At 30.9% G+C, this 23,232-nt stretch overlaps 2 protein-coding genes across 3 annotated transcripts; both read right to left on the bottom strand.

Annotated features, from left to right (window-relative positions):
• Nucleotides 1-6,856: 6,856 nt before the first annotated feature.
• Nucleotides 6,857-7,939, bottom strand: LOC107472993 (uncharacterized). The gene has a single exon (XM_016092526.1). The coding sequence runs from the start codon at nucleotides 7,937-7,939 to the stop codon at nucleotides 6,857-6,859; it is 1,083 nt and encodes a 360-aa protein (XP_015948012.1).
• Nucleotides 7,940-9,115: 1,176 nt separating this feature from the next.
• Nucleotides 9,116-21,204, bottom strand: LOC107472994 (CBL-interacting serine/threonine-protein kinase 9). Of its 2 annotated transcripts, none has more exons than XM_021134807.2 (14): nucleotides 21,019-21,204; nucleotides 20,539-20,601; nucleotides 19,619-19,690; nucleotides 19,102-19,209; nucleotides 18,200-18,274; nucleotides 17,357-17,410; nucleotides 16,359-16,484; nucleotides 15,674-15,790; nucleotides 14,187-14,309; nucleotides 13,501-13,611; nucleotides 11,457-11,573; nucleotides 10,823-10,879; nucleotides 10,002-10,076; nucleotides 9,116-9,190 (listed from the first exon to the last, which is right to left on the bottom strand). In XM_021134807.2, the coding sequence occupies exons 1-14, from the start codon at nucleotides 21,028-21,030 to the stop codon at nucleotides 9,116-9,118; spliced, it is 1,185 nt and encodes a 394-aa protein (XP_020990466.2). In that variant the 5' UTR covers nucleotides 21,031-21,204. The 2 variants fall into 2 exon arrangements, with proteins under 2 accessions (XP_020990466.2, XP_052112921.1); XM_052256961.1 differs by having other exon boundaries at nucleotides 15,674-15,755; nucleotides 16,351-16,484; nucleotides 21,019-21,168.
• Nucleotides 21,205-23,232: the final 2,028 nt, after the last annotated feature.

Raw genomic sequence — 23,232 nt, 5'->3', positions numbered from 1 at the left:
GTGGTAGCCCCCAAGGTCGACCTGTATGCTCTTTGGGGGTTGTTTTGAAAAGTTGGGCAAGGTTGAATTTTTAGGCGGTAAATTAATTGTTTCGGGAGAGGGGATGTCGGGGGACGTGAGCTTTAATTGTGGGTTGGGAGTGGGGAGGGTTGGTAATTAGCGTCGTTGATGAATGTGGTTGGTAATTATTATCGACGGTTTTGATTTGATTGGGGGTTTGGGTTTCTTTATCTGGGCGTTTGGTTTAGTGGGCTCGTAAAAAATTTATGGACTCTTGGCTTACTGCTTTTGGTCTTCTTCATCTTCGCATCCTTTCCGGAATGAGCAAGAAAGGTTAGTGAACTGGTTCGTTTTTGTTCTTCGTTTGTTTTCGTCTTCTGCTCCTACTTTCCGGATGGATAAGGGGAAGGGTTTGATCACTGATAAAAGGGTTAAGGGTAAGAGGAAGAAAGAGTTGAGTGGGAATACTGATAAGGTTGTAGAAAAAATTTTTGTGTGGGATCCTATTAATTTGTATGGGTGGGTTGCTGACTCGGTAAAGGGTTGGACTTCAAGTTTTGATGATGAGCTTAGCGTATCCCAGTTAGGATTGCCATCGTCTTGGGTAAGGAAGGGTAGTGAGATAGGCCTTAGGTTTATGCCATGCAATACTGACGATCGGGTTTGTTACTGGAGTTAGGATTTTGAATATTTTTATATGTACAGTGCTGTGTTTGTTGAATTGGGGTGAGATTTCCATTTTCTGAGTTTGAGTGTGGGGTCTTGATGCAATTGAAGTGTGCTCCCTCGCAACTTCATTCAAACTCTTGGGCGTTTGTTAGGGCGTTTGAGATTTTGATGGGTGTTTTGGAGATGGAACCGTCGTTAGAAGTATTTTTTGCTTTGTTTCAATGTAAGGGTGTAAACAGAGGTTGTTGGTTGAACCTAGCTAGTGCTCTTGGGCGGGCGATTTTCAGTCTCTATCGTTCCTCTTTCAAAGGATTTAAGTCTATGTTTTTGAGGATTGCGGTTGCTGAAAACGATTTTCTGTGGTATATTGATGATTGTTTGTTGGAGAAATTTCCCGTGTATTGGGTTCCGAGACCTAGGAAAATTCTTGGCATGGATAGGATGGAATATGAGAATGAGATGGTTGTTGAATTTTTGGTGAATAATGTATCGTCGTCTTCTCTGTTTTCTGTTGTTGATATGCTTGATCTTGAGTTCGATAAGGATGCGTTGTTTGAGTATATAGGTAAAATGGTTTGTTTGGTTGTTTGGGTTTGCTGTTTTTGTTTTTTTCCTTGTATCTTGATTTGTGTTGTATTGTTTCAGTGGAAAAGGCACCTAAGGTTACCTCCTCGAGTTTGCGTGCATTCTTTCGGTCAAAGAATGCTGAGAGGCAGGGCTCAAGTAGTCATGTTGCTGCTGAGGTGGGAGCCGAGGTAAACCAGGGTTCCCCGGTGAAGAAAGTTAATTATAAGAGGAAGAAGGTGGAAAAGAAAGATAGGGAAGCGAGTGGGGTCGAGGGTGTCATTGGTGAGGAAGCTGTCGACTTGGAACATGCGAAACGTTTTGTTGATAGTCAGAGGGTTCTGCATGGTTTCAGGGGGAGTGAAGACCTGTCTTCTATATGGGAAGAGTGTTTCCCTTATTCTGCTATCGCTGATGAGCATGTCCAGAATCCTTCTGATGTGAAGGTTGTGCATGATGTCGGTGATGTTGGCGTGGCTCAGTTTTTGCAGGTATCGGTTTAAGTGCTGTTTTTGCGCTTTGGTTCTCTTCTAGATATATGATTTATTTTTTGATTTTGATTGTCTTTGTGTTTATTCAGGTTCTTGTAGTTCGTTTGTTGTGTATAGGTCGGACTCAGGAGCTTAAGCATGCTCGAGATTCTTTTGATAGGGCTTTCCTGGCTTAGCTTATGCAGGAGAATGTAGATAAATCGAGCAAGCTTTGTGATGCTCTTGACTTAGTGAACGTTCTTCAAGAGAAACTGACGGCTTGTGAAAAGGTTGAGAAGGATTTGAAGGAGAAGAATACATCTTTGGAGGCGAGATTGGTAGTTCTTGGAGTGGAAAAGAAGCAGGCTGAGACTGAGAAGGAGCATCATGGCTTGGAGATGTTCTCAGCCGGGTTTGAGAGGGCTGTTGAGCAGGCCAAATTCCTTGCTCCTACCGCTGATCTTTCTGGGATGGATCCTTGTAAGGTTGTAGTGGGGAATGAATTGGTTGAAGGTGATGATGGTGATGAGGGTGAGGTGGAGAACCTTGATGTTTGAGTTTTGTAATGGTTAATGCTATGGATTTTGGTTGACTGACAATCGTTTTGGTGTTTTGTTATGAACTGGTAAGCTTTATTGCTTAGACAAACGAATATGTGATCGTTGGTCTTTTTTAGTGTTTTGAATATATTGGCGTGTTTTGCTATTTGTTTGAATTTGAAAATCAAATCGTGTAGAGGTTTTGAGTATGGTGCAGGTGCTTGTGCCTCTGCGAAGTTTGATTTATGGGATTTGTGGGACAGAATGCTTATTCTTAGTACTTGTTGCGCTTGATTGGGCATGTATACTTTGTATTATACATTTTTGGTTTGAAAAAGTTTGGTTAGTTGGGCGTTTGATTTGTTTTGCGATAGGTTTTGGTTAATTTGAAACAATGTGAATAGAGCAGTTGTATTTTGTAGTTTGCACTTTAAATGATTGAAAAGAGTGCGGGGTGGTGTGCCTCATTAAAACCTCTCCAGCAAACCCTCCTTAGGGATAAAATATGGTAGTAGGAAAAAGAGTACATCACCATGTCCGACTTATAGACTAGCTGTGGTACATTTTGAGGGACTCTATATTCCAAGTGTTTGTTAGTATAGCTCCGTCGAGTTTTTGTAATTTGTATGCGCCTTTGCCGACGACTTTCTGTACTTTGAATTGTCATTCCCAATTTGCGCTTAATTTGCCATGTCCTTGTGGTTTCCGTATGTCCTCGATTTTTCTTAGTACGAGGTCTCCTTCCGAGAATGTTCTTTGTCTGAGCTTCTTGTTATATTTCCGAGCTATAGCTCGTTTTGTTGCTGCTTGTTATAGCGCGGATGTGTCCCGAGTTTCCTCTATAAGGTCAAGTTCGGCTCTTTTACATTGGTCATTGTCGCTTTCGCTTGTGTTTGTGGTTCTGGTGTTTTGTAGGGATACCTCAATTGGTATCATTGCCTCGCTTCCGTAGACTAGCCTGAATGGTGTTTCTTTTGTTGCTGATTGTTTGGTTGTGTTATAGCTCCATAGTACCTCAAGGATGAGTTCGGCCCATTTTCCTTTTGAGTCGTCGACCTTCTTTTTGAGTCCCTGTAAAATTATCTTATTGGCAGCTTCGGCTAAACCGTTAGTTTGTGGATGTTCGACAGAAGAGGACTGTTGAACTATTTTGAAATTTTGTAAAAAATTTGTGAACTTCTGATCTATAAACTGTCTACCATTGTCGATGATGATGGATTGAGGTATACCAAAGCGGCATAGTATGTTTTTCCATACAAAAGAAATCATTTTTTCAGAAGTGATTTTTGCCAATGGTGTAGCCTCTATCCATTTTGTGAAATAATCTTTGGCGACAATTAAAAATTTAACCTGGATTGGAGCGGGTGGGAATGGGCGGAGGATATCTAGCCCCCATTTGTTGAATGGCCAGCATATTTCGAACGTATGTAATTGCTCGGCTGGGTTGTGGATGATGGGCGCATGGCGTTGGCAGTGATCGCAGTGTTTGACTTTACTCATGCAGTCTTGTTGTAACGTCGGCCAGTAGTAGCCAGCTCGGAGGATTTTGGAAGCTAGACTTCGCCTGCCGATGTGTGTGCCACAGACTCCTTCATGAACCTCGTCTATTGCCAATTTGGATTCTGTTGTGTTTAGGCATCTTAGTAGGGGTCTTGTGAATCCACTTTTGTATAAGTCGGTACCGAGCATTGTGTAGAAGCTTGCTCTTCGTTTGAACCTTCTTTGATTGTGGATGTTGCTGGGGATGTTTTCTGTTCGTAAGTAAGTGATGAATGGTGATCTCCAGTCATCCTCCTGTGAAATACTCGAGATTGATGTTAGTATGACACTAGGTTCTTCTAGTGTCAGTTGAGATAAGATGGGTGGTGTAGTTTGAGTTCTTGTTGTTGCTAGTTTTGATAGAATATCTGCTCTGTCATTTTGTTCCCGGGGTATATCGGATATGTAGAAATTTTGAAAATTTTTTACGAGGTTATTGACTATAGTATTGTATTTTTCTAATAACGGGTCTTTTACCTGGAAAATACCTGTTACTTGTTGTACCACAAGAAGGGAGTCGCATTTGACATTTAAATGTATTATTCCCATTATGTGAGCCAGTTGAAGTCCTGCGATTAGGGCCTCGTACTCTGCTTGGTTGTTGCTTGCATGAAAGGTAAATTGTAGGGATTGCTCGAACTGTGTTCCATGTTTGTCCTCGAGGAGTATTCCTGCTCCGGAACCTTTGCTGTTTGAGGCGCCATCGACATATAGTATCCATATATTTTTTTTCAGAGTCTTGTTCTTCTGTAGTGAGTTCTGCAATGAAGTCAGCCAGTACTTGGGATTTGTGGGCTCCTCTGGATTGGTATTGGATGTCGTATTCTGACAGTTGGATGAACCATTTGATTAGTCTTCCTGCTAGCTCGAGCTTCGCCAGTATTTGTCTTAAAGGTTGTTCTGTTCGGACCACAATGGTGTGACTTTGGAAGTAGTGCCGTAGGCGTCTGGCTGTTATGACCAGGGCTAGAGCCAGCTTCTCTATTTTTGGGTAACAGACCTCGGCATTTTGTAGCGATTTACTGACAAAGTATACCAGGTGTTGCTGCTTTCCTGTTTCTGTTACTAAAACGGAACTAATAGCATGGTCAGCGATGGATAAGTACAGATAGAGTGGTTTACCTATTTCTGGAGTTTGTAGGATTGGGGGAGCTGAAAGTATGTCCTTGAGCTCGGTAAAGGCTTTTTCACATTCCTCGGTCCAGTTGAACTCCTGTTGTTTCCTCAGATTTTTTAAAAAATGGTGGGATCGGTGAGCTATTCGTGGTAGGAATCTGGCTAATGCTGCAAGTTGGCCGGTTAGTTGTTGGAGCTCCTTCACTGTCTTTGGACTTCGCATATTCAGGATTGCCTGGCACTTTTCTGGATTTGCCTCTATACCTCGGCAGGTGAGCATGAAACCAAGGAACTTACCACTTTGCACTCCGAATGCACATTTATCTGGGTTGAGCTTCATATTGTATATTCGGAGTTGTTGAAATATCTCTGTGAGATCCTGGACGTGTTTTGCTGTGTATTTTGACTTTGCCACCATATCGTTGACATAGACTTCTATGTTTCGTTCGATTTGATTTGCGAAAATTTTGTCCATTAGTCGTTGGTAGGTGGCGCCTGAATTTTTTAGTCCAAATGGCATGACCTTATACAAAAGTTTCCATTGTCAGTGATAAAAGCAGTTTTATTTCGATATGGTTTATGCATGAGGATTTGGTTATAGCCAGAGTAGGCATCCATGAAACTTAAACATTGAAAACTGGAAGAATTATCAACAAGCTTATCAATGCACGGGAGGGGGTATGCGTCCTTTGGACAAGCCTTGTTGAGGTCTGTATAGTCCACACACATCCTCCACTTACCGTTGTTCTTTCTTACCATTACTATGTTGGCTAACCAAGTGGAGTATCTGAGTTCTTTGATGAAGCCAGCATTGAGTAGCTTTCAAGTTTTTTCTAGGGAGGCTGCTTTCCTATCCGTGCCGAGGTGTTGTTTCTTTTGTGCTATAGGTCGGATTGCTGGATTGATGGCCAACTTGTGACAGATGACATCAGGGTCTATTCTTGGCATGTTTGCTGGGGTCCATGCAAATAGGTCGGCATTGTTTTTCAATAGCTTGATCAGTTGGTCCCGCTCTTCTTCCTTAAGAGCGTTGCCAAGGTATGTGTATTTGGATTCGTCATCCTCATTTAAATGTACTTTGGTAAGGTCGTCTGTTGGCATCGGCCGCTCGTTATGGTTAGATCTGGGGTCCAGGTCGGCTAGAGCAGGCAGTTGGTCTGAGTTATATACTGCTTGGACGTATTGTTGCTACGTTGGTTTTGGCTGTTCATTTTTTAGACTGGCGTTATAGCACTGCCTAGCCTCTTTCTGGTCTCCGTAGATGGTAACGACTTTGTTTTCCTATGAAAGAAACTTGACACACAAATGCACAGTAGAAATAATAGCATTGAATGCGTTCAAAGATGGTCTGCCTAAAATGATGTTATATGAACTTCTGTAATCCACTACAAGATACTGTATATCTATGGTTTTACTGTTGGGGTATTCCCCGAAGGTGGTTTGTAACCAGATATAACCTCGGATGGAGACACGCTCACCTGAGAAACCTACCAGTTCTCCGGAGGATGGTTGGAGGTTCTTGTCGCTGAGCCTCATCTTTTGGAAAGTCGAGTAGAAAAGTACGTCTGCGCTGCTTCCTGGGTCCATCAGGATCTTTCTTACCAACGGTTCACCGACTTGTGCGGTGATGACAACCGGGTCATCCAAGTTGCGGTCATTTGCTTTATAGTCTTTAGGGGCAAATGAGATCTCCGGCATGTCTTTGTTGGTTTGTGGAGGCGTGACGGATTCTGTCATTGTCATCATAGCTCGGTACGACCTTTTTCGTGCCGAGTTTGTGCATTCGCCACCTGCAAAACCACCAGAAATGTAGTTTATTATTCTGCGCGGTGGATTGGTATCATTATCTACCTTTTTTCCTTTGTTTTGGGAGTTGGGAGTTGGTTTGGATTGTTGACCGGGGTCATCCATGCTTTGTTTCCTTCCTCGGCTCTTGATGTATTTGTCTAGCAACCCTTGTCATGCGAGCTTTTCGAGGACGTCTTTGGCTATGACACAATCGTCCGTGGTGTGGCCGTACTTCTGGTGGAAAGCGTAGTATTTTGACCTATCCACATGTCGTTGGTCCTGATATGTACCTGCCCTGTTAGGGGGTTTGATAAGTTTTGAGTGTAATATGTCTTTTATTATGTCTTCCCTTTTTGTGTTGAAAGGGGTGTAGTTGTCGAACTTGGGTGTTAATCGAAACATTTTTGTGTCCGATCTGTTGTTTGATTGTCTGCTTCGCCTTTCTTCATCTTTGTATGGGATAGGTTTATCTGCTCTACGTAATACTCGGAATTCTTCCACGTCGATCTGGGTAGTTGCTTTCTCGCGAAACTCGGCTAGGGTTTTTGGTTTTGTAATAACTATGGATTCTTGGAATTTCCACGGCCGGAGTCCGCTTTTGAGGGCATGGAGGTGGACCTCAGGGTTTAAGTTAGGTATTTCATTGGTTGCTTTAACGAACCTGGTCATATAGTCCTTTAGGCTCTCGTTCGGTCCCTGCTTAATGGTGCTTAGGTAATCAGAGTCATGGACGTATATTTTGGATGCGGCGAAGTGATTGACGAATTGATTTGCCAGCTCATCGAAATTAGAGATGTAGCCTTCAGAGAGGTTGGAGAACCAAATCAGGGCGGCTCCGTCTAGGAAGGTTGGGAAAGTGCGGCATAAGATCTGATCGGAATCCTTATTCATGAACATCATGGCCTGAAATTTCGTGACGTGGACGTTTGGATCCCCTATTCTATTGTAAGGTTTTAAAGTCGACGGCAGGGTGAAATTTTGGGGCATTTCGAAGCTCATGACTTCTTTGGAAAATGGGTTGGTTCTCTTTTTGGTGGTTGCTTTGGTGGTTTTGGGAATGGCTTGTTTGGTTTTCGAGGTATGCTCGTCATCGTTGTCTCTGTTCTCAGTATTTTTGTGTTCGCCCTTGCTTCGATCATGCCCCATCTGTCTTAGGAGATCGGCCATTTTCTTATTCTCGGCCCTGAGGGCTTCATTGATTGCCAAAATTTCCGCCTGGTTGATGGAGGGAGCATGACTGTTCTCGTCCGCCATCTGTTGTATCCTGCAAAAGGAAGTGAAAAGATGTACAAAATATAGGAAATGTGGGTTTAGATAAATTCAGGCCCCAGGGTGGGCGCCAAATGTTCCTGTGTGGTAAGAGGACTCCGAGGTATAGCTCGTTCGGCTGATGCTTGAACGGTCTTCCCTTGGAGTAATGAGTGTGCAACGTTGTCTTCTTCTGGAGAGGCGACGTTGGATACCTGTAAAGGGACTCCAACGCTCAAGTAAGAATAGTTCTTATAGTGAGTTGTTCGATCTGTTTGTTATCATGGATTATGTTTGTTATTCGTATCTTAGTTGCAGGTTTGACGGAATTTGTGCTAGCCGTTGCCCCGGATTTATTGGGATAGTGATGGCCTTGAGTGAGGTGGTTATCTCTGCCAGCTATACTCGGTTCCGAAGTTGTTGTTGTTGTGTGCCAGGTTTTAATAACAGATCAATACTCATTTAAAAAGTAATGAATTCGAGTCTCTCTATTTTTGATAAAAAAAAGACAAAAAATAAATGTGTATATAGTTGTTATCTAAGATACACTAATAAAATATTAGATAAACTATTTTTCTTTAACCAATTGGATTTGTTCAATTGGTCAAATGGTCAAATTATTTATCTATTTAAATAAATATTAGTTATTTAAATTTTATTTTATATATACAATAACTTTGGATCAGCACTAAATTTTAAAATGAAAAATATTATAAACAATATAAAAACTCTAATAATTTTAAAATTTGTAGATTAAAATTAAAAATTTGAAATTAACAAATAGAATACACAAATAAATATGGACACCTTCACTAAAAATATAGGCATTGGGAGAAATTCCCAAAAAAATTTACAGTTAAATCGTTTCAAAAATAAATACAAAGAATTATCAAGCTAATAAATCCCGTTATTTTTTTTTATTTTGAAAAAAAAAAAGTTTACTTAAAGCTAATGACTTAAGCTCAGGAGATATTTTGGAGAGAATGCAAATCCAAAGATGCACCAATTTATCTTCAGAATTCTCCCAATTTAACGCATACTCTTCCAAGAACCGGCTTAATTTCATATCTACATATATATAACACCTGCGGCACATTATTAACACATGAATTAATAAATTAGAAAGACCAATTTTTTTTTTCATTTTTAAGAAAAAAGAATATATCATAGAAGTGCATACCTTCATTCCTCGTCAATTTTGTTCTCTTCAGAATGCCACACTATGTCTTGCAACCCTGATGAAAAGCTTTTGTAGAACTGCATATATGTAAATCAACATTGAGTAAAGTCACCAACTTAATTAATCAATTATTTATATCCTAGTGAATTAATTTTTCAAGATATCAAAAAAGCTGAAAGGGGAGATTTAGTTAAAGAATAATAAATAAATAATTTTTAATTAGTTAATATTATTATATTAGCCTATTTTTTATTTAACTTTTTTAATTTTCTTTTTTATAATATAGTGTTTAGAATTAAAAATTAGAGTGTAAAATTTAAGATTAAAAATTTAAAATTTAAAATAAAATATAATTTTTAAAAAATTTGTTTTTATTAACTGGAAAATTTTAGAAAAAACAACGAATAAGTCCCAAAATTTTTATCCCGAAAACAAATAAGTTCTCAACTAGGGGACAGAGCCTCATGCAACAAAAGGGGCAATCGATCCCAAATTTCAATTTTTCTTTTATAAATTATGCATAAATTTTAGTTTGACTTCTTGAAAAATTTTATTTTATTCTCTTTTTATTGTAAGATTAATTTTTAGCATTTCTCTAAAATTTAATTTAGCTTTTTTTCTATCTTCAACTAATTAAAAATACAAAAATATCCCTCACTTTAAAAAATGAGACATTTAAATTCTTCTAAAAAATATATTTATTTTTAGATATTTTGAATGAAAAAATTTAAATATCTCACATTTTAAAATGTGAGAGATATTTTTATATTTTTAATTAGTTAAAAACTTATGTATTATCAAATTATAAAATTAGGGATTTTTTTTTTCAAAATTTTATCTCTAATTAAACTCTTATTTAATTTTGAAACGGAGAAAAGTGTTACATGCCTTGTGAAACTCCAATGTATCTCCCCCTGTTTTTCGCAATTCCACCACGTGCAAGGAGGGTGCTACCTCGAAAACCTGTAGCCATAGGCAATAATTTGTTTATGCAAAAATATTAAGTACACATTAAAAATAAAGGTTTAGAAAACTCTTATTTAACATTTATTTCAAACAATTTAGTTGTTAAGTGGTTGAATAATTAAGGTCATGATTTTAAATTGCGCTTTCAATCATAATATTATTGCAGTTGTGACAACCTCGGCGATGGTATATCTTTTATTGCAACTATATTTATATGATAAAAGAATTATACTACGTGTATATATAAAAAAAAATAGTCATTAAATTATTTCTTTGAATAAAAAAATATGTTAAAATATAAAAATATATATATAACTAACCAATTTTCAAGTTAGAAACACAACTTTGTCAATGCCGTTAGAAAGGGAGGCAGAATCCTTGCCTCAAAAAATTAGGGTTTGTATGGTTTATGTTTTAATTTTTTATTTTTATTTTTAATATTCTTTATCTTTAGAATTTTATAAAAAAAATAATAAAATCTTTTTTTTCTCTTCTTTTCTTTTTTTACAAAATTTCAAAAACAGAAAATACTGAAAATAAAAATAAAAACACAACCTAAAGTCCCAAACACACTTTTAGAGTGTGTTTTCTATTTTCAAAATTTTATAAAAAAAAATAAATATGAAAATACAAACTAAACTCAGCGTTACATTTCTTAATGCATCAAGCTAATTAGTTTTTCTGTAGAAAAATAATGTGATTTATTCTCATATATCAATAAGATTTCAAACCATGCAATATACCTCAGTAGCCACTGAAAGATGACCCTTCCTTCCACTCTTATCACCTTGCAACTTCATCTGCAAAATTGATGTTAGTTTATTAGAATATTATTTCACATTTTGTAGTGTGAGGAAATTCTAATTGTCTCTAAAATATATAAAATATAGAGATTAATTAACGATTACACAATTCGACCAATTTAATAATTCAGATAATTAAACATACATATAATTGAATTTCTTTTTATCCTCCTAAAATTTGTGGACAATAAAGAAACAGAAGATATATATTAGACCAATTTTACGATATTGTTTATTTTTATTTAATTTTTACTATTTTATTATCTTATTATACAATAATCATCTTATACTTTGTCAATAAAAAAATTTTAGTCATAATTATAATAATGGTCAGAAAAAAATATTTTTTAATGGTCATAAAAATCTATTACTTGTCATTATGATATAATGATAATAATAACAAATATATAATTATTACTAAAAAGTAATTAACTAAAAGAAATAATGGTGTTTGTTTAGTGTTAGAGGAACTATCCAAATTCATTCTAAATGTCTGAAATGCTTCTCCTTCTCCACCGAAACTAATACTTAATATTTCTGTGTAATTAGTGTTTAGAGATGCATAATTAATTACCTTATAATTGTGCTTGTGAACATTGAATCCAAGAGGCTTGGCAGCTTCCTCAATTTTAGACATAATTTCATTTGGAGGGCACTGTGAGGTAAAATGTGTTTCTCTCTTTACCATTCCCTGTAATATTCAGTTTAAATAATAAAATTGACAAATAATTAAACATTATACTACTAAAAAAATTACTTTTAACGATTATTTATTTTATTTTTAACGATAATAAAATAATCACTAATATATTTACCGACAATTTGACATTAATCGTCTTATATGCTTTATCGTTAAAAAAATTTTAGCGACAATTATATAATTGTTAATAAAAATCTTTTTAGTGGGCACAAAAAATACATAAATACCATTATAACAGATAAAAGAGAAGAATGAGATTAATTATTATGTAATGCTAATATTAAAGGTTTTTATATACTACGATTCAATTAGATACTTCTATATTAGTAATAGTAATTTTCGTCTCAAGTAAACTCCCAGTCATAATAAATTTAGGATTTGAAATAACACGTGTGACTCAACTTGCTTTTTGAAATCTTTAAAATGTTACGTCTTGATGTTAAAAGCCATAAAAATTTTTAAATTTAGAAACCAAATTGATGCGCACATAAGGATCAAATTGAGCATACATTTTGTCAAATATAAATAAGGGTTAGCCACCAAAAACACCATCGAATTATTCAAAATGTCTTTGAATTTTATTATCGACAAAAATATTTTTAAATAATTTAAAAACACAACAACAATACTCAACAGTAAATTTTGATGTGATTTTTACAAGCATAATTAAAAAAATGAGATATTATTATTATTATTAAAATTTGATGATTTTTTTCTAAATATATATTTTTTGTGATTTTTTAAAAGTATTATTAGTTGTTAACAAAAAATTACAAAAAATAATATACTTAACGAAAAATCACCAAATTTTAAAGATAATAGTATCTTTTTTTAATCATGCTTAAAAAAATTGCATCAAAATTCAATCTCTAATGTATTTTTTGAGAAATACATATTTAATGTTAGATAATCTTACAAAAAAAATTAACATTAAATATGTATTTCTCGAAAAATACATTAGACATTGAATTTTGATGTAATTTTTTGCATGCGTGATTATAAAAGTGAAATATTATTATTCTTAAAATTTAGTGAATTTTTGTTATGTATATATTGTTTTGTGATTTTTTAAAAGTATTATTGATTGTTAACAAAAAATATTATAAAAAATATATACTTAAAGAAAAAATACTAATTTTTTTGTATAATAATATCTTATTTTTATAATCATACTTGCAAAAAATCACATCAAAATTCAATCTTTAAGGTATTTTTTGAAAATATATATTTACTATTGGATATTGTTGTTGTATTTTTAAATTATTTGAAGGTATTTTTATCGATAGTAAAATTCGAGTGCATTTTTGTCAGTGTTTGAATAATTCGGAGCGTTTTTTGTGGTTAATCCTATAAATAAAAACTATGCCTTTATTATATAGTGGATAATATTTCGGTAAAAAATAAAATTTTGACAAAACATAAAGATTATTTCTTTTAGTTTAAAACATTAGTTTTAATTACTCTATTGATCTCTATAGTTTCGTAAATTTTTAATTAGATTTCTATACCTTTGTTCTTTTTAATTGGTCCATGCACTAATTCCTTTTTAATTAGGTCCTCTTTGCAGTAATTGGTTTAATTTTATAGGGACTCAACTAAAAAAAATTAGTGCAATGACTCAAATAAAAGAAAAAGAAAGTGTAGGGACCAATTAAAAAAATCTTTGGTGCAAAGATTCAATTAAAAGAAAAAAAAACATAGACCTGATTAAAAATTTTGTGAAACTATAGAGACTAATAGAGTAATTAAACAAAAAATTTATAATTTTTTTATCATGTACTTTGTACATGTTCGTTATAAATTTAGTAAAATTTTTCATTTTTCCCTCAATTTTATTCTTTACTAAAATAATTTCTCAAATATATATATTTGCATAAATTTTTTTATGTGATCAAATTATATCATTGTTTTTACTTACTAGTGATTTCTGCTCAAACATACTTTCAAGGTTAAAGGTCTTTGATCTTGAAATGAGCTCAAAAGCGTTCAGTGAGGCCGGTTTCTCTTTTGTTTCTGTCACCAGATTTTCCTACAAATCAGACAGAATTTTACTTACAATATTTTATGAACAAACCTGTTTATGCACAAATACAAGTTATTTTTTACATCAACACATAGATTAGGAAATCATTTCTTTAAATTCGATGTAAAAACTGGTTTATCTAATAAAGTAAAAAGAAAAAAAATTCTGACTTTTTAAGTCCTTATATTTAAAATATATAGAGATAAATAGATTTTTTTAAAAAATTTAGATGTCTCACATTTTAAAAAACGATAGATATTTTTGTATTTTTAATTAATCGATAACTTATTTGTTTTCGAGAGGAAAGGTCAATGAACGATTTATCGTTTTTTCTAAAGTAAAAGTTTGAAGATCGATTTGATGATTAAAATTTCTTAAGAATTAAAATATCCAACTAAAAATTTTTTTGGAATTAATTTAGGATATTACTAAAAATATTAAAACATTCTTGAGCTAGTCAAAACACTTCTTAGATAAAACATAAAAGTTTTGAATAAAAAATGTCTTATATTCTTAACGGGAAGAAATATACATTATTTTAACTACTTACATGGTTATTTAAAAAAAGAAAAGAAAATTACCCTGGAATCATCAAAAGCAGCAGTCACATCGTCTGTATTTATTTCTTCTTCCTCTTTAAATATTGGTGGTTTGTATCCTTTTCTAAACCATTCATCTTGTAATATTTCTGAAATTTTTATCCTCTGCAAAATGCAGCTCCATATATTAGAAAGAAAAATATATACAAGCATAGAACATAAAATTATTTTACCACATTAGAATTACAAAAATCAATAAACAACATGATTGGTATATCTAACAAGTTCACAACAACTAAGAGGATCAAGCATATAAAAATATTAATATTATTACAAGTAACTTTAACTTTTAAAGAATTTCTTAATAAAATTATAACTATAAGACTCTAAAAAATAATTAGCAATCCTTGAAAAGTTGGAGTGATAGATAGATTAGTTGACGCTGAATTAGTGTAAATAGAATTAATTAATTTGTAATCAATTTGTTAATTAATTAGTTGCAATCCTTCTTTCTCTTCTTTACACGTACTCTACTCGTACTTTCTCTTTTCTTTTCAATTCTTTCCTGTCTTTCCTCGCTGCTTTGCAGGCTTCACGGTCCTTGGCCTCCGTATTCTTAGGATGTGATTCTTTAAGTTCTGTTTCGCGCTCTACCTTTCATTAGTTTCTGCGATTCTTGCGCTCTGTCTTTTTCCGTTTGCGCTCCTCTTCCAAGAGACGAATCCTATGGAAGTCCTCCTCGACTTCCGACTTTTTCTAAAAAGGTACCATGCGGTCTCTGAATGAGACACTTTTCCATCGTCATGCCGTCCACATAAGTGCAGAGAAATATTTCCTATACAGATTCTCCTTGGCATTAATGCAGTCCCTCTCTAATAATTTCAAAACCCGGTAGAAGAGTATACTTCAGTTAAGAGATGGTAGTACTTCTTGTACCTTTTCAAGTTTGCGGGAAAGTGCCTGCTATTCCTGCAGGCTTCAAACGCACTTTGCGCAGTTTTTAGCATAACGTGTGCATCGCGCCATGTTTCTTGATCGAAAACCATAAGTTGGAGTGATAGATATATTAGCTGATGCTGAATTAGTGTAAACAGAATTAGTTAGTTTGTGATTAATTTATTAGTTAGTTGGTTGTAATTAAGTACATATCAATTAGTTTGTTAGTAATTAGTTTAGCCTGTATTCTGTTCGTACTCCCTCTTCTTTCTTGAATTCTTTCCCTTTCTACTCTCTCTCTTACTTGAATCTGGTGCCTTTCATAGAGTATTGGACTTTAAGTCCTTGACGGAATGGACAAAAAACTAATTGAATAATGATAAATTTCTCCTAGGAACATGTAAATTTATTATTGTAATTTTTGGAAATTTACTTGGTATTTTTTATAAAAAGAATTATTAATCCATTAGAAATTATTTAAAAAATTTTTTGTTGCTTTTATTTTCTGTAAAAATTTATAAATCTATCACAAAATTCTTCAAAAATTAGTTATCCAATTATTCTAAAAACAAAAGAACTAATTTAAGACTTACTGTGAGAGGGTTTGGATCAAGAATGCGACTTAGTAGTTTCTTTGCCTCCTTGGAAAACCACGGTGGAAAAACATACTCAGCCTTTTCAATCCGAAACAAATATACAAAATTGAGTTGCTTTTTTTTTATAAATGAAGAATTGATTGAAGTTCAAAGGATAAGTAATACAAATGATCAATTCCATGAGGCTTAATTAGCATTACTTGGCTCAAATGTGTAGGTAAATACCATATATATTTATACACAAATACATAATAATTAAATTAATAACTAACTCTTTTATGTATATATACCATCTCTTATTAAAAAATAATAATAAAAAAAGACATAACAAAAAAAAAGATTTCTATCTTGTACAATCATAGGGCAAAGAACAAAAAAATCATACTTATTTGACTCAATTCTAATAAATAATTGTTTTAAATTAATTTACTTAGTTTAAAAAATGTTTTTTTAATATTTTTTATTTTTTAAATATTTTGGCAAAAAAAATGAAAAAAATTAACATCTTGCAACTTTCTATCTGTATTTTTTATTTTTTTCTACGAAGATATAAAAAAAATATGAATAAATAATAAAAAAAAAAAACAAAAACCAACTCGCCCTAAAATCTCCATATATTGCCCTATAATGAAATAACATCCATAAAGAAACTTCAATATGATATGATAGACATAGTACTTACTTTTCTGAAGAGTGCAATTTGATTTGGTTCATCAAAAGGCAAGTATCCAGCCATGAGTACAAAGAGAATGACTCCACAAGACCATATATCAGCTGCAGAACCATCATAACCTCCATTATGGATCACCTAATATGGGTATAAATGTAATTCATTCATTATATATTTATATAGTGCATTTTAATGGCTTTACATGTCTAATAGACTACATTTGCTTACAGGAAACGAGATCCTAAGACACAGAGACATAAAATTGTATTTGATGAATAAAATATGGATAAAGATATTATGTCTAGAGATACTAAATTAATGTATTTTATATTTATCTTAATAAAAAAGACATAAAAATATTAATAAATGACATAATTTATTTTTTATTTTTTTATTATTTTGTTAATTTTTTATAATTACACTTTTTATTATTATATTTTTCTTCTCAAATATTTTGAATGAAAAAAATGAGAATAAATTAGATTTTTATAATTTGTTATACTTTATCACCAAACATAATATAAGAACACTAAAGTATGTGTCTCTATTTTTTATGTCTTATTCTCAGTATTTTATTTTATTCTGTTTTCAGAAACAAACGCAATTATATAGACTCTTGATTATAATTTTTAAACAAAATAGATATAATCAGAAATAATCGTATAATAAAAACTTTAAATAAAATTTATATTTTATGTATTATCACTATAAGAGGATTTTACAAAAAAAATAGTCGTGTATTGCTTGTCCTATTAATAAAAATAACTAATTTAAATACATAAATTAAATTCAATAAATATAAATATAAAATTTTTTATATTATCAGTGTATTAAAATTAAATTTTTTAAACTATTACTAGAATTTTGTTACAATTTTTTATATAATATATATGAAAATTTAATTATAATTTTTAAAATCTAATTGAAAATTGAATAAAGTTATGAATCTACAGAAGTAATTAAATTGTAGAGGTATTGTCCAAATATTCATAAGCACACAAAGCAGGTACCTCAGGTGCAACATAATTAGGGGTTCCGCAGGTAGTGTGCAGAAGTTTATCCTCCTACAACAAATAATCAATAATTTAAGATAATTAGGATACATTATAAGCAAGATTCCGTTTGCTTATTGAGACATGATCATAAATACGTATAAATAGGAGTGTTTGTTTGTTAATCGAATTAGATTAGATATAGTCAAAATATAAATTTAATCCACACTAAATTTATTGTATTGGATCGGATTCTATGTTTACAGTTTTTATATTTGGATTAAATATCGAATATATTCGTAAAATAAAAATATATTAAAAATTTTATTTTTATAAAAAAATTAATAAAATCTTTTTTTTTATTCTAATAATTTTTTGTTTAATTTTTTAAATATATTTACTTTTAAAATATTATTAAACTAATTTTTAAATAACCAAAAAAAATTATAACATACATATACGAATAATAATAATAATTATTAATTAAAATAAAACATAACTAGTACTTATTTATTTATTATTTAGTGCAAATTTATTGATATGTGAAGTAAAATTTGCGATCCAATTCGATTAAAGTGTGGATCCTATTCAATTTTCTTGTGAATCACATTATATGCACAAATTAAAAATCGAAAATTTTTTGGATATCATCGAATCCATTTGAACACCCCAACTTACAAAGTTAGAGAATTTTTTTTTGTGTGTATATTTTCTATATTTTGTTAATTTATAAAAATAGAAACAAAGATGTATGGTTCTATCTCTCTTGTCTTGAAAATAAGATTTAAACCCAATTATAAATTTTTGGCAGGTGCAATAATAAAGTAAATTTCCATAACATCCATAAAAACATTATCTTACTCGCTGTACGAATGTGCTCAATCCAAAATCTGAAACTCTAAGAATATCATTTTTGTCCAGAAGAAGATTTTCAGGCTGCAAAATACATTAAACATGAGTGTTTCTTATTTCTAATTTTTTTAAAAGTACAATTGGCTAAATTTGATTCCCACTCATACTCACATTATTGTTAAATGTATTTGTTTCTGTTTTTTAGAAACACTAATTTTACAACATGAGTTTTTTTTATATAGTTGAAGAAAAATTGAAAATTGATTATAATAAGAAGCTATCCTGTTTAATTTTTTCCAAAAAAATTGAAATATCTTTTTATTATTTGTAAAATTTATACAAATATATAAAATGATTGATATTTTCAGCGGGGAAAAAAGAAAATTGCTGAAACAAAACTCCCTCAGAGTGTGTTTGGATAGAGAATTGTTAAAAATATTTTGGAATTTAACATAAAAAGTAATTAAATTAAATCAGTTGCATTAATTTAAAAAAAAATAGTTTGGATACACATCCAAATACCAATATAAGAGGAAACAAAAAAAGAAAGAAAAATATATTTGTATCTTTCTTTTCTACTGAAAAAAAATTGATAATATTAGGGAGACAAAAAAAATTGCCATAACTTATTTTATTTAACTTTTATTAATTATTGCAGCAATTAATAAAAACTAAATAAAGCAAGTTTTAGCTAATTTTGACTAAATTATTTTAGTTATCAAATATTTTTCGAAAGAAGATTTGAATTTTCCTTTTCTTACTATCAAAATACCTTGTTAGATTTCCCAAAAAAAAAGACTTTATATAAATATCAAACAAATTATTTAAGAAAGGACATTTTAATAATACTCTCAGTCAATTAATTCAACTAAAGTGGGAAAAAAAAAAACTAATGTGGTTAGGGTATATACCTTCAAATCTCTATGATAAACTCCTCTACTGTGGCAATAATCAACTGCATTGATTAATTGATGAAAATAGCTTCTTGCTTCATTTTCTTCTAGTCTCCCTTTTCTGGCCTAGATAATCAAATTGAGATTTAATAGAGGAATTATTTCTATGGATTTTCATGCAAGATCCATGTAAAAAGTAAAAACATCAATGTTAACAAGCTAAAAGAAATGCTATCTTTGAAACTTTTGTTGTTTCAATATTTTGAATTATTTTTCCGGTATTTATAATTTTACTAAATTTTTAATTAAGTCCATCTTTATAGATTTTTTTTTTAATTGAGTCTCTATATCATATCAGATTTTATAACTAAATTATAAAAATATTAGAAATAATAAAATATTCTGTTAAACAACATGGAATATTAGTCGAATGTTAGGTATATTCGTTTTATTTAAAAGAATATTTCATTAATTCTAATATTTTTGTTATTGTAAAAATTTAATTACAAAATTTGTTGATTTTATAGAAACTTACAATTTTGTCAAATAGTTCTCCTCCCTTGATCAACTCTAAGACAATGTAAATCTTTGTTTTGCTTGCCATCACCTATGCTTAAACAGAGAGCACATATATTGACTTAGAATAATATATTTAGTAATATTATATGATCCAATTTGTTAAGATACAAGGAAATGAAATAGCATACACACCATTTTAAGATGTCATGTATATGGTGAAATGCAAGAATAATAATACTACGGTGAAAAATGGAGTTTGGTAAAGAGTGAAGATTGAATTTTTTATAATAAAAATAAAATAAAATAAAATAATAAAGACATTATGTGTAATATATACTTTTCTAAAAGAATTTTAAACCGGTTAGCAGTGATCCAATCTGAATTCAGCTATAAAATGCTGTACATAAGACTTATAAAGACTTCTTTTTAACCAGAAATAAGCTATGTAAGACTTGTTACTTGTGGGATTGAAGATTTTAAAATTAGAGAAAATGATAAAAATAGATCATTGACTTTTTATTTTAAAGACAAATAAATTTAATAATAAAATAATAAAATATAATCTTATATAATTATTTAATTATTATCGAATCAATCAATTGAATTAATAATTTAATATTCTGACCGGGTCAATTATTATTACTAATTTGTTTCTAATGATTATGATTTATACAGTACACACAACATAGAAATAGATTATAAATAATAAACAATTATAAATTTAGACATTAAGACACTATAAAAAATAATTTAAATAAAAAATATACACTAAATAATAATAGACACCATACAATTCATTTTAAGACATAAACAGGGCATCAAGCCCCAGTTGAAAAGACTACTTTTAGTTTCTGGCTTTCTGCAATATTTGTTCAAAATGCACACTTTCTGTTATTCTTGTAAAGAAGATTAAAGTAAAACTGCTTTGGTACATACCTCATAAATTTTGATCACGTTTGGATGTTGGACCATCTTCATCGTAGAGATTTCCTTCTTCAGCTGCCAAAAGAAAATAATAATAATAATAATAATAATAATAATAATAATAATAATAATAATAATAAACAAAAGTATATATTAAAATATATTTCTCAAATTTTTGTTTTTAACACGACTTATTGATTTGACATGTTAATTACATGTTACTCTCTGTTAATTATATGAACGAAGAAGTCAAATAAATTTTTTATTTTTTGTTATAAAGAGAATTAAATTCCTTATTGAATTTAATTACAGAAATACATTGATTTTTTTAGCGACAATTCGAATTCAGTACAAAAAGATCTATGTATCTATTATTTACAAAGTTCAGATGTTATAAATGTGTATCTAACATATAACTATTTACCTAATTCTATTTAACTGATTAAATTTTTGGATAAATAATTTCATAATATAACGCGCAAGGTTTCTTACCTGTTCCATCATCCTAGGATGTTTCACAATCTGGTTTTTGACGAGGATCTTAATGGCAGCACTTTGGCCGTTATCAACGTTTCTTGCAATTTTGACCTTCGCAAAGCTTCCCTCGCCAATGGTCCTTCCAAGTTCATACTTGCCAACACGGGTACGAGACTTCGTTGTTGCTGCCGCTGTCGTTGTCTTTGTAATTTTTGTTGTTTCCGTTCCTCTACCCTTCTTCTTGGAGATCATTATTGATTTTTCTTTTCTTTTTCTTCAAGAAAAATATTCAGGTTTTTGGTTCATATGCAAGCTCAAAAAGCCAAAATTGTTGTAAGATGAATAGAGAAATAGAGAAAAATTTATTTGACCAAAAAAAGTATAAAACTAAGAATAGTTATTAATATTTTTAAAACGCGTATACATTAAATATGTTATAAGAACACATCTATATCATGTAATTATGAAGGCGGCTCAATCTGAATCAGGCCGCTGGCGGAGGCTCAACGGGCTTCGATAGCGGTGGCTTCGGTAGCAATAGTGCAGCCTTTCCCTTCTCCCATCAACCATGTGTTTCTACACCTCCTATTTTTTTTCTTAAATTATTTTTTGTTTGTTTGTTCTCTTTTTTTTTTTTGATATACTGATTTAGATTTGTCTAACAATATATGAAAAACCACCTATTACAACTATTTATATTTTAATATACCATATTAAATCTTTTTTCACCAGTTACTATATTAAATGAAGTTAAATTACAATAGTAAATAGAAAGAGATTGAATTAGCATAAAAGTAAAATAATTAATAAAAAGAATAATTTTACACCGTTCTACTTTTATTTATTGTTAACATTTTTTAATTTATGTGTGTACGTGCGTAATTATAAATGGATAATTATTTTAGATCTAGAAAAAAAAAGGATAACTATATATAGAGATTAAAACTTTTATTTGTATACTTTTTCTTTTGAAACTAGTTATAATATTGGATTAGAAGTATAATACCACAACCAGCATATTATTTTATGATCAAGATTAAATAATTATGCTTAAAAAAAATTTACAATGAAATTGTTATTCCAAAACCGAATCCAAAGAATTGTCACACAAATGGTAGTTCATAGAATATTTATGTTCAATATTACATGTTCAGACTCCACAACCAATCTCTTATCACTATTTTTATCTGAAATTAAAAGCCACTCAAAAAATATCTTGGATGGAGTAGACATATCCAAATTAAGATACCAAGGAGTTATATACAAAAGTTTTTTAGTCTTAAATTTAAGAATAAATATCTATTTTGGTCCTTGAATATATTTATTTTTTTATTAAAAATAGGAGACTCGAACTCGCAACTTCTTGAATATTTATTATGAGGATAAAGTATTTTTGATTATTCACTACCAAAAAACAGTTAATTCCAGATGGAATTACAATTTTATATTTTTTATTGACGAATTTTTATTTATTGACAAATTTACCGACAGATAATAATTTACTAGCAAATTTTTTGCTGTCTATAATTTACTAACAAATTTCTTTTGTTTCCGACAAATTTTTAATTTCATTGGTAATTGCGTTACTGATTTTTTATCAAGTTTTTTTATGATTTTTTTATTAGTAATTAGCATCAAATTTTTCGATGAATTTTTTGATATATTTTTTTGTCTGCAGTACTCCCAAAAAAGCATTAATAATTCTCTTTACCGATAGATTTATTTAATTTTTACCGACAGAATACAATAAAATTTTTTGCCTACTAAACCTGTTTTATACAAAACAAATATGAATTAATTATGGCTGATTGTTCAGAAAAAGAAACAAGCTAATCATAACATCAAACTAAGAAAAGATTTGTATAGATTAACAAAATTGACTTTTGTTCCAAGTTTCAACCATTGAAAAAAGATGAAATCTGGAATGCTTTAGAACCAAAGCCAAAACCTTGGAAAAGAAAAAAAAAAAGCAAAATAAAAGAGAAAGTAATTATTTTTTTGTCAAGGAACTTTTGAAATGTCAGAACTCAGAATCTCCAAGGCTCCTATCACAAAAATATGCAAGTTTAATATAGTGTCAATGATACATTCTAAAACCACCATTCATGTCATAAAAATTTTGAAATTCCTTTTTCTCACAAATAGAAATTGACAGGGTTACTAACCCAATTCATTGATTGGAGGTCATCTTTAGAATTCGCTAATCTATGCATCTTTCTCATTCCTTCT

This window comes from Arachis duranensis, chromosome 2 (assembly GCF_000817695.3).
Source record: "Arachis duranensis cultivar V14167 chromosome 2, aradu.V14167.gnm2.J7QH, whole genome shotgun sequence".
Lineage (NCBI taxonomy): Eukaryota > Viridiplantae > Streptophyta > Magnoliopsida > Fabales > Fabaceae > Arachis > Arachis duranensis.
Note: the sequence above shows the minus strand (reverse complement) of the source record. Positions and strands in the feature narration are given on the sequence as shown.

Excerpts from the sequence above, each read along its gene's own strand:
- LOC107472993 (XM_016092526.1), bottom strand. The coding sequence starts at position 7,939 with ATGGCGGACGAGAACAGTCATGCTCCCTCCATCAACCAGGCGGAAATT.
- LOC107472994 (XM_021134807.2), bottom strand. Across the intron at positions 18,275-19,101 it reads TTTATCATAGAGATTTGAAG|CCTGAAAATCTTCTTCTGGA; the intron begins GTATATACCCTA and ends TGTATTTTGCAG. Across the intron at positions 14,310-15,673 it reads TTGATCCAAACCCTCTCACA|AGGATAAAAATTTCAGAAAT; the intron begins GTAAGTCTTAAA and ends TGCATTTTGCAG.